The 12,509-nt window shown below is 42.3% G+C and overlaps 1 protein-coding gene across 3 annotated transcripts in view; it reads right to left on the bottom strand.

Annotated features, from left to right (window-relative positions):
• ABHD12 (abhydrolase domain containing 12) overlaps positions 1–12,509 on the bottom strand; it is a 93,666-nt gene that overhangs the window by 34,800 nt on the left and 46,357 nt on the right. For all 3 annotated transcript variants that reach the window (XM_030913881.1, XM_030913882.1, XM_030913883.1), the window contains exon 2: positions 3,912–4,036. In XM_030913881.1, coding sequence (XP_030769741.1) covers positions 3,912–4,036 — 125 coding nt within the window. The remainder of the gene's footprint in view (positions 1–3,911; positions 4,037–12,509) is intronic.

Raw genomic sequence — 12,509 nt, 5'->3', positions numbered from 1 at the left:
CTGCTCTGTCATACTTCTTTTAGCTCACCTGCAAAATATTTGGTGGGGGAAAGGCTAAAACTACTGAGCTGTGATGGTCTTTACGAGTGCTGAGGGTCTGAACACGGGGCTGTCTCATTCCAATCACTGTGAGTAACACAGCAGCCTTGATACCGGCAGCCATAAGAGGTGTGGTGTCAACAAGGGAAAGCCTGGGTTGGTTATTCGGGTTTTATCAAATTCCAATTACCTGATGCAGGCTTACAGGGCCTTCCGTGTGAGAAAAGAGGGACAAGAAAAGAAAGGTAACCGGAGTTAACAGGGACTGCTCAGGGGAAGGACAAAGAGGAATCTGGCCCTTTGCTTTAAAAACAAATGCATGATGATAGATCTGACCTATTTCCAAAAAATCCCTCCCTAGCCTCTGAACCAAGACATGACTTTCACCAAGAGATTCCTTCTTGATCTGAAGGCAAATAAGGGCTGGGAAGATATTCTAGGCTTCATAAATGCTGGGTCTCATCCAAACATCTTTTGGATGGAATCAGACTGTGAATACAAGTATTGAAAAGCACATATATTTATGTGTATGTAAACGGACACATATAAAAAAGGTCAGTAGGAAATAAACTACAGTGTTAACAAGGATTTTCTCAGAGTAATGTTCATTTTCTTATTTATACTATTGAGAGTTCTTTTTTTAGCTAATTCTTTGTTTCTAGAATAATCATGATGTTTTGCTCATGAAAATTTATTTAAGGCCGGGCGCGGTGGCTCAAGCCTGTAATCCCAGCACTTTGGGAGGCCGAGACGGGCGGATCACGAGGTCAGGAGATCGAGACCATCCTGGCTAACGCGGTGAAACCCCGTCTCTACTAAAAAATACAAAAAAACTAGCCAGGCGAGGTGGCGGGCGCCTGTAGTCCCAGCTACTCGGGAGGCTGAGGCAGGAGAATGGCGTAAACCCGGGAGGCGGAGCTTGCAGTGAGCCGAGATCCTGGCCACTGCACTCCAGTCTGGGGGACAGAGCGAGACTCCATCTCAAAAAAAGAAAAAAAAAGAAGAAAATTTATTTAAAGTAGAATAATGCCTTAAATTGTAGTTTCTTTAAAAGCTTATTTATCTAATTTACACATTTGGTTTCAGATAGATTTGCTATGAAGAATATTTTAACCACATTCTGGGGCCCAAGAGATTGCTATTCCTCCTGTAATGTTGAATGGATGCCCAGGTCATGCTTGTCTGGAGACAAGAGCAGAGGCACCTCCCCAACAAAATTCCAAATCACTGCAGGACCACGCCACAGACCCCACCTCCTCGGCGCCACAGACAGGCACAGACCTGTAAACCTTGGATGCACATTACAACTGGAAAACCAACAAGCTCCATGCTGCTCCTGTGAAGACTGCCCTTCCTCCCAAAGCGGGAGACAGAGACCCACACTTGGAAGGGCCTCACGCGCTGACAAAATACACTGTGGCTTCCTGGGGAGGACAGTAGGGCCTGGAGATGAGGGTCGCTCATCGTGGAGAGGAGGGAGGAGTAGGGTGTGGGGGTCAGGCAGATGCCCAGGGGGGTGAGGCAGAAAGCATGTCCAATCGCTGCTCCCAGGGACAGTTTCTTGGTGCGAGACCTTTGGTCAACTTTTCAAAAGAGGCTGGAAACATAGATTTTTATCATACTGGCAACTAAAAATCTCTTTCAAAAACAACGCTGGGCTGGGTGCAGTGGCTCACGTCTGTAATCCCAGCACTTTGGGAGGCCAAGGCGAGAGGATCTTTTGAGCCCAGGAGTTTGACGCCAGCCTGGGCAACATGGCAAAACCCCATCTCTACTAAATATAAAAAATTAGCCAGATGTTGTGGTGGTGGGTACCTGGAGTCCCAGCAACTCAGGAGGCTAACGTGAGAGGATCACCTGAACCTGGAAGATCGAGGCTGCAGTGAGCCATGATCACACCCCTGCAGTCCAGCTGGGACAACAGAGCCACGCCCTGTCTCAGAACAAAACAAAACAACAAAACAAAATGCCACTGTAGGCTCTCCTACTCCACTGTGGCAAACAGGTGGAAGGAAATCATTAAGGATGGGCAACACCCTGGGAGGCTCAGCCTCCCCTGCCCAAGCCCAGCCCTACTCTCCCATGCCACGGGGCTGGACAGGAGAACCCAAAGTTCTCCTCCCTCACAGCAGTCTGCCACTTCCTTAGAAAACCCACTGAGCAAAATCTGTAGGCTGTGTGTCTACAGTAGCCCAAACAATCAAGTTAAAGAAAATCTATTCAATTCAAACATTTGCTGGGAGCCCACAATGTATTAGGCCACACAGGGCAATGCACCCCACACACCCTCCCTTAAGAACCAGCTCACGTGCCCAGCAGCAAAGGCACCTGCCCAAGGAGGCCAGCAAAGGTGGAAAAGCTGTGAGGGTCAAGTCTGAGGTCTGTTGATGGTGAATCTGCAGCCCTTGTAGCTTCGTGTTTATACCTAAGCCCCAAATCCTTTCTGGGCTGTACTATGTACATTTAAGGAACATTAAAGTCAGAAAAACAAAACTCTCATCATTTTGGTATACGTTAGTTTCTTTTTGAGTTTGTGCTTCTTACAAGTGGCAAAACTTAGAGATGAAAAATTCCTAGAAGTTCTACTTTTCCGTTAGAAAAATCAAATGCCTCTTAGTACACGACATGTGTTTTACAGTTAAGACACCCAAATAAAAACATTAGATTTACAAAGTATTAAATAGCCTTACAATTTCTGTTCTTCTCACCAGCATTAAAAAAACAAAAACAAAATAAAAGAAACAGAAATTCCTTTTTTAGCCAGTCATTTCCTAAGTTTCTGTGATTAAGTCTATTATAGACTGAACACCCAAACTCATAAGCCCAGATGCCTGCAGAGGGAGTCTGGAGCCTCTCAGTACCTCCTGTGTTCCTCTGTGGCCTCCTCCTTTCCTCCTCCTCCCACCCCACCAGCTCACCTGCTGCCTCAGCAATATCAGGCCCAGCTTTGCAAGCCTTAAACTCCCAAACACACAAGGCCAGACTCACTATGTGCAAATCAATCTAGCTACAAAGTGATCCCAGAGCCCCTGCCTCATCCTGTTCTAATGCTGTCAGCACCTGCTTCTCAGGCTGTCCTTCACAGAACACCTGCTGTGTGCGAGCCCCATTGTTCTCAAACCTCATACCCACAGATGCAGCCCTTTCCTTGGAGCCTCGTTTGTAGGATTGTTCCCAGGGCCATGTGCCCAGGGCCTCTGCCTTCAACCTCATGGGCTTGATACATCTGCACCTTTCTCCTTCCACATCTCCAAAAGTAAATACACAACGTGAAAAAACACACAAGATCCAAGTTCACTCAAGGAGACTATAATACCTACAAGGCCAGCACAAAATTCCACAGAAACCAAAGTACTATATATCTGGATTTTTTAAGGGTATAAAAAACTAATTTGTTTTAAAAAAGAAACTATAGTTTTCAGTGGTCATCTTTTCCAAAGGCAGTTAGGCTCCTAGAACGCACAACTGACAAGGCATCTCCAACATGATGGCTTCAGCTGACTTCTCAGGTTGTCAACATTTTTACTCACCTTAGCTGAAGACAGACACACTGGGCCCCCAGTGCAGTGTAGTCTTCTGTGGACACGAATCCAGCACCGGAGAGCAACACTAGCACAGAAAGTCCTCCAGCTGGGAAGGGGCACAGGGACCTTTCTGAGTAATAAAAGTGTTCTATTTCTCAATCCGGGTGGTAGCTCTACCTATCTGTCTCTAAAGATATAGGTATTTAAACTGTACACTTAAGATATATACCCTTCACTGCATGTAAACTAAATCACCATTAAAGTAAAAAGACTCCCCCTAAAATCAGACATCATGATGAAAATGAACCCGTACTAAAATTAAAGGAAAAATGGACACATACCACTTACCGAAATTCAAGAAAATCAGTTTGGCCTGTATTCCAGGACATAGTTTGATGAGAAATGGAATGGCAATGTACAACCCCAAAACACAGAAGAGTATTTTCCTCAGGCGCAACCATAGGCTCTTTCGCCTGCAAGAGAAAAGCAATGAATCGGTCAAAAGGCAGTAGGTGCCATTTTGCTGTAGTTTGTCAATAGTGTTATGAAAATCCCTAAAGAGCCATACGTATTTTTTTTTTCCACAAGGATACTGCCAATAATAAAAGTAGCCTCCCACCTGCCTTTGCTCAAGTAATTATTTTAGATAGTCTTTAATTTGAGCTTACAACTCTACTGGGGGTAAGAGGAACTTTTTTTCTTGAAAGACAAAGAAATAGCTAATGATTCCTTACATTCGCCCTTGCGGAAGAATCCAGCAGAGAAAGCAGACCCCACAATGCCCCCCACCTGACATCAGACCCCAGCTGTAACCTCATATCAGGGAAGAGCGGCCTCCTCAGGCCTCCCGATCAGTCTTCTGTGAGCCAACTGCAGGCAGGCGTAGGTTACTCATTAGCTCCTGGTAGGAAGCACGCAGACCAAGGACATCAACAGAACCTGCCTGACCAGGTCCTCGGAGAGCAGGAGGCTAAGAACTGGCACGGTGTGTTCTTGCATTTACGTGTGGGCGAGCCCCTCTGTACCCACTCAACAGAGGACCCTTTTCCAGGCCCGTCAAGCCAGGTCGCCAGATCAGGGTCTCATGAACCTCTTCTAATTCCTCTCCAGCTCCAGAGTTCTTATCATGTTCCCAAACCTCCTTTCAAAACTATCTCTAACCCGGTGATTCTCAAACTCCTTGGTCTCAGGACTTCTCTACAGTACAAAATTGAGGACCCTACAGAGCTTCTGCTCAAAGAGCTTCTTAACTTCTCATTTGACAGACAGTCAAAAACAGTTTATATTTACGATGATCTGTCATATGAGAAGTTAAAGATAAGACATTTTAAAATGTCTATTAATTCATCTAATAATAACAATCCATTACAAGTTGTTATAAACGATATTTGTTATGAAAAATAATTTTCCAATACAAAAAATTTTAGTGAGGAGAAAAACAAAAAATTTTAGTGAGAAGAGTGACATTAATATTTTTACACCTTTCTCTAAGTCAGAGAGCTTAACAGAAAGATAGACTCTCCTATCTGCTTCTGCATGCAATGTGCTGTGAATCCACATATCATGTATCATCTGGAAAACCTCACTGCACACCCATGAGAGGAGGGTGAAAAAAGGCAAATCACACCTTGACACTATTATGGAAATCGGTCTGACCTTACTGACCCTCTGCAAGGATCTAGGAACGAAAGGGTGCCAAGGGCACACCTGTAGGGCCACTGCTCTAACTTACCATATGACTCTAAATCTAGTGGGACAAGCTATCTCTGGACTGTTTCCAAACAGTCTTAAATCCACATATTGAACTGCTGATACAAGCAACAATACAGATGAATCTCAAAAGGATTGTTATGTTAAATAAGACATCCAAAAAAGACTGTATACTATGTAATTCCATGTCTAAAATTCTAGAAAAGGTAAAACTCTAAGGACAGAAAAACAGAACAGAGAGAGGTTGCTAGGGGCTGGGGGTGGAGCAGATTGACTGTAAGGGCCAGGAGAGGGTCTTGGAGTGATGGAACATACTTTACCTTGATGTGGCTGTGGCTACATGATGGCATACATTTGTCAAGACTCACTCAATTGTACACTTAGAATCCATGAACTTTGTCATATGTAAACAATCTCAATAAAACTGATGTAAATAATAAAGCTTTCAAACACCTCAGTAAAGCTGATGACAAATATGCACATCCGATAATGTAACTCATTCACTCATTTTCCTGGTTCATTCAGAGATCATCATCAAGAGCCTGGCACTCTGAAGTGGTGGACAGTCAGGGCAGCAAAGGATGGCGCCCACACTTGTGCTGTGCTCACAGCCCAGTGGGCGTTAATCAAGCACAAGGGCCGTGGCAGGCTGGGTGAGAGGTACCTGCTGCTGGGGATACTGTCCAGGGTGATCTGAGCTAGTTGGGCTACCAGGGACAAGGCCATTGGACTGACACAGTAATTTAGGAATACAAGAGTTAACTAGATGATGGGGAGAACAGTTTAAAATGGCATCGTAAACACCATACATGATCTAGCTTTTCAAAGAGGGTATATTAATCACAATATTGAGGTTCAAAGTGCCAGCTCTGAAGTCTGGTTCAACATCTAACCCATCACTTACTATCTGTGTAATTTTGAACAAGCGATTTAACCTCTCTGAGCCTTGTTTTCCTTAATGCTTGGTAAGGATGATAATGGTACCTCCTTTGCGTAGGTTCCTGGAAGGATTACACACAGTAACACATGTAGACTGCACATGTGAGTCCTTGCACCAAACCTGCAACACATCTTAGCTTCCATCACCAACTCTTTATTCTTGTTAGAGAAAAGAGCAGGGTCTGACATAGCTAATGGCCCTGGCAGGGAGAAACTGGGAAAATGTGAGACGTTGGAAGAGGACCAGAAAGACTCAGGACGTTATCCTGAGAGAAAATGAAAAGCCCATAAAAAGAAAAAAGCCTGCAATCAAGTGTGCCACCACTTCAATGCCTGGTGCCTATGCTTGGATCATCTGTGGTTAGTTCTGTATCCCTCCCACAATCTACTTACTCATCCTTCAGCACCTGCACAGATCTCTGCCCTACTGTAAGGCGTCGAGTGGTTTGCAATTTTGTGCCTCAAGAGAAAGGAAAGCCTATGTCCACACAAAGACTTGTTCAAAAATGTTCACAGCTTCAGCCTGGGCAACAACAGTGAAACTCTGTCTCAAAAAAAAAAAAAAAAAAAAAAAAGAAAGTTCAGTTTTACTCACAGTAGCCAAAAACAGAAACAACCCAAATGGCCATCAATGAGTGAATGGATAAACAAACCATGGTATGCCCTTAGAATAGAATATAATGCAGCAATAAAATGAAATAAACTATTGATACATGCAACCATGCAGATGAATCTCAAAATAACGTGCTAAGCAACAGAAACCATGTGAAAGATGGCCAGGTCACTGGCAGATTTTCACTGACATATGATTTCACCCAAAAGGTATCTCTACTCATTAGCAAAACCAGTACAGACACAACACATTTTATTGCACTTCACTTTACTGCACTTTGCAGATACCACATTTTTTTTTTTAACAAATTCAAGGTTTGTGGCAACTCTGCACTAAGCAAGTCTGTCAGTGCCATTTTTCCAACATTCCAACAGCATGTGCTCACTTTGTATCTTTGGGTCAGTATTTTTTACTGGTAAAGTTTTTTTGTTGTTGTTGTTTGCTTTGAGATGAGGTCGCATTCTGTCACCCAAGTTGGAGTGCAGTGGCACAATTATAGCTTACTGCAGCCTCTACCTCCCAGGTCCAAGCCATCCTCCCACCTTGGCCTCCCAAGTAGCTTGGATCACAAGCATGTGCCACCATACCCAGCCAGGTTTATTTTTTATTTTGTAGAGACGAGGTCTCCCTATGTTGCCCAGGCTGGTCTTGAACTCCTGGGCTCAAGTGATCCTACCATCTTGGCCTCCCAAAGGGTTGGGATTATGGGTGTGAGCCACAACCTCCCAGACTCAAGTGATCCTCCCACCTGAGTCCCCTGAGTAGCTGGGGCTGTTATAGGCATGTGCCACTATGCCCAGCTAATTTTTAAATTTTTTGTAGAAACAGTGTCTCCCTACGTTGCCCAGGCTAGTCTCGAAGTCCTGAGCTAGGGCAATCCACCCACCTTGGCCTCCCAAAGTGCTGGGATTACAGGCATGAGCCACCACACCTGGCCTAAAGTATTTTTAAATTAAGGTATGTAACTGTTTTCTTAGATAAAACCTGCCAAAACTCACATAAGAAATAGACAATCTGAACATGCCTGTTTCTATTAAATAAATTGAATCAGTAATTAACAACCTTGCAAAAAACAGAAATCACTGGGCCCAGATGGGTTCACTGGGGAATTCTACCAAACATTTAAGGAAGAAATTACACCAATTCTCTGCAATCTCTTCCAGAAGACAGAAGCAATCTCTTTTTAACTTATCCTATAAGCTCAGCATTACCCTAAATGAGACAAAGACATTACAAAAAAGAAGACTAAGCTGGGCCTAGTGGTATGTGCCTGTGATCACAGCTACTTGGGAGGCAGAGGCAGGAGGATGGCGTCAGCCCAGGAATTCAAGGCCAGCCTGGGCAGCATCTCGGAAAAAAAGAATGAGATCAGGCACAGTGGCTCACACCTGTAATTCCAGCACTTTGGGAGGCCAAGATGGGTGGAGTTCAAGACCCCCTGGCCAACACGGGGAAATCCTGTTTCTTCTAAAAATACAACAATTAGCTGGGCGTGGTGGCAGGCGTCTGTAATCCCAGCTACTTGGAAAGCTGAAGCAGGAGAATCGCTTGAACCTGGGAGGTGGAGGTTGCAGTGAGCTGAGATCACACCACTGCACTTCAGCCTGGGTGACAAAGCAAGACTGTCTCAAAAAATAAAATAAAATAATTAAAAAATAAAGAAAGCTAAAGACCAATACTCTCATGAACGTATATGCAAAATCCTCTAAAAAATATTAGCAAAGCAAATTCAATAATGTATAAAAAGAATTACACACTATGGCCAAGTGGGATTTGTCTCAGGTATGCAAGGCTAGTTCAATATATGAAAATCAATTAATGTAATACATTACATCAACAGGCTAAAAAAGAAAAATCACATGATCATATAAATAGACGCAAAAAAGCATCTGACAAAATCTACACCCATTCATGATTAAAAAGCCTCAGCACACTAGGAATAAAGGGCAACTTCCTCAACTTGATAATATCTACAAAAAACAGTTAACATCTTACTTAATGATGAAAAGCTTGAAGCTTTCCTGCTAAGATTAAGAACAAAGCAAGATTACACAATAAAACAAGAAAAGGAGATAATAGGTATAGAGACCGGGGAAGGAAAAAAATAAAATTCTTTGCAGATCACATGACTGTCTATGTAGAAGATCTAAAACTTGGAACTAATTAGTGATTATAGCCAGGTTCCAGGATACAAAGTTAATATACATAAGCCAATAGTTTGCATATACACCAGCAATGTGAAATCCAAAACATACTGCCATTTACATTAGCAACCCCCAAAATGAACTACTTAGACACAAATCCAACAAAATATGTACAAGATCTAAATAAGAAAAACTATAAAACTCGGATGAAACATATAAAGGAAGAACTAAATAAAGAGATTTCCATCTTCATGGATATGAAGGCCCAATATTGTCAATATGTCAGTTCTTCCCAACTTTATAGATTCAATATAATCACAATCAAATCCCAGCAAGTTATTTCCTGGATATTGACAAACTGATCCTAAAGTTTATATAGAGAGGCAAAAGACTCAGGATAGACAGCATTAAAGGAGAAGAACAAACTTGGAGGATTGACACAACCTGGCTTGAATACTTACAATAAAGCCACAGTAATCAAGACAGTGGTGTACTGTCAAAAATACGAATAGACCAACGAGCCTAGAAATAGACCCACATAACTATAATCAACCGATCTGTGACAAAGGAGGAAGGGCAATACAATGGAGCAAAGATGATCTTTTCCACAAATGCTGCTGTAACAACTGTACATTCATATGGGAAAAAATGAATGAAGATATAGACCTGATACCCTTCACAAAAATAAAACTCAAAATGTGTCATAGACCTAAATGTAAAAACCAGAAAACCATAAAACTCCTAGGAGATAACAGAGAAAAAAATTTAGGTGAACTTGGGTATGAGGAAGACTTTTTTTTTTTTTTTTTTCTGGAGACGGAGTCTCGCTCTGTCACCTAGGCTGGAGTGCAGTGGCACCATCTCGGCTCACTGCAACCTCTGCCTCCTAGGTTCAAGCAATTCTCCTGCCTCAGTCTCCTGAGCAGCTGAGACTACAGGCGAGCGCCACCACCCCCAGTTGATTTTTTGTATTTTTAGTAGAGACAGGGTTTCACCATGTTAGCCAGGATGGTCTCCATCTCCTGACCTTGTGATCCGCCCACCTCAGCCTCCCAAAGTGCTGGGATTACAAGCGTAAACCACCGAGCCCGGCCGATGAAGACTTTTTAGATACAAAACTACCAAGGTATGATCCATGAAAGAAATATTAACAAGCTAGGCTTCATTAAACTTGAAAACTTCTGCTCTGTGAAAGACAATGTCAAAAGAATGAGAAGATAAGCCACAGACTGGGAAAAACATATTGACAAAAGTGTATCTGATGAAAGACTGTCATACAAAATACACAAAGAACTCTTAAAATTTGATAATAAGAAAACAAATAACTAGATTTTACAAGGAGCAAAGGACCTGAACAGACACCTCTCCAAAGAAGATGCACAGATGGCAAGTAAGCATACGAAAAGGTGTTCACATCATATGTAATCAGAGAAAGGCAAATTAAAACAACAAGATACCACTACACACTATTAGAATGCCCAAAATGCAAAACACTGATAACACTAAATGCTAGGAGAATGTGGAGCAACAGAATTCTCATTCATTCCCAGTGGGAATGCAAACATGGTACACAGTCACTTGGGAAGACAGTTTGGCAACTCCTCACAAAACTAAACATATTCTTACTATATGATCCAGCAATCAGGCTCCTTGGTACTTACTCAAATAAATGAAAAATATACGTCCACACAAAAACCTGTATACAGACATTTACAGCAGCTTTATTAATAACTGCCAAAAGTTTGCCATTTATATTAGCAACCCCCAAAATGAACTACTTAGATACAAATCCAACAAAATATGTACAAGATCTAAAGAAGAAAAACTATAAAACTGCCAAAAGTTTGGCAGGTATTAATAAAGATAAGATAACCAAGATAAGATGTCCTATGATAGGTGAGTGAATAAATAAACTGGTACATCCAGACAATGGAATATTATTCAATGCTAAACAGAAATCAGCAATCAAGCCATGAAAAGAACATGGCAGAAACTTAATATTACTTAGTGAAGCTTATTAATAAGTGAAAGAAGCTCATCTCAAAAGGCTATATACTATATGACTCCAAGTATGTGACATTCTGTAAAAGGTAAAACTATGGAGATGGCAAAAAGATTAGTGGTCATCCAGGGATGGCCCAGATTTTTAGGGCAGTGAAACTATTGTGTATGATATAATAACAGTAAATATTACACATTTGTCGAAATCTCATAAAATGCACATCAAGCGTGAACCCTACTTAATGCAAACTATGGATGTAGGGTGATGATATGTCAGTGCAGGTTCACTGATTCTAGCAAACATACCATTGCAGTGCAGGATGTGGATAGTGTGGCATACCATGTGTGGTAGGGGCGGGGAGGGAGTGCACGGGAAATTTTGTACTTTCCACTCGATTCTGCTGCAGACCTAAAACTGCTCTTAAAAATAAAGTTTATTATTATTATTATTTGACACGGAGTCCCGCTCTGTTGCCCAGGCTGGAGTGCAGTGGTGCGATCTGCAGGCTCCCCCTCCCGGGTTCACGCCATTCTCCTACCTCAGCCTCCCGAGTAGCTGGGATTACAGGCGTCCGCCACCACGCTCGGCTAATTTTTTGTATTTTTAGTAGAGGTGGGGTTTCACCATGGTAGCCAGGATGGTCGCAATCTCCTGACCTCGTGATCCACCCGCCTCGGTCTCCCAAAGTGCTGATATTACAGATGTGAGCCACTGCGCCTGGCCAAGTCTATTAATTTTTTAAAGTCAACAATAAAATGTTACTCACAGCTGTCAAGTGTCTTTGGACTCCACAGAAAACCTGAAGCACAGGATGAGAGATGAGGGTGGTACAGGACAAGAGATGAGAATGGCAGTTAGTGTTCAGAAACTTGAGATGGAAATAAAAGTAAATATTACACTAAGAAATCCACAGAACCAGAAAGAGAAAACTACCTAATTTTGAAACCTTCACAGCTTACATATTAGAAGTTTCATATCATTATTTTTACCAGACAGATATACGTTCTTGTAAATAATTAAGTTCTGCAAGAGTCTCATAAGGGACAAGAGTTGGTCATCTGGAAATACTGCCAACATGGTGTTTTCAGCAGGGTACTCCCCAGCACCCTTCTCTCTCCCGGACTGTAACCATTATCTGTCTTTAAAACTGTACCAGGATGTGTGATTGGGGATGCCTCTTTCTCTCTCATCCTGTGAGTTTTTTCTTCATTTAATTATGAACTACTATATTATTTTAATACCTAAGAGTATAAGTTCCCATAATAAAATTTATTTTTTCTAGATTCCATTTCAGGCAGTGTTATGGTCAAGGATAAATCTTGGCCAGGTGTGGTGGTTCACACCTGTAATCCCAGCACTTTGAGTGGCCAAGGCAGCAGGACCCCTTGAGCCCCTTGAGTTTGAAATTGGCCTGGGCAACACAGGGAGACTCTGTCTCCATAAAAAAAAAATTAAAAATTAGCTAGGCATGGTGTGCGTGCCTGTGGTCCTAGAGGATCGCTTGAGCCCAGAAGGAAAGATAAATATCTTCAGCAAGT

Source organism: Rhinopithecus roxellana, chromosome 13 (assembly GCF_007565055.1).
Source record: "Rhinopithecus roxellana isolate Shanxi Qingling chromosome 13, ASM756505v1, whole genome shotgun sequence".
Classification (NCBI taxonomy): Eukaryota; Metazoa; Chordata; class Mammalia; order Primates; family Cercopithecidae; genus Rhinopithecus; species Rhinopithecus roxellana.
The sequence above is the reverse complement of the archived record's forward strand: the minus strand, read 5'-3'. Positions and strand labels throughout refer to the sequence as shown.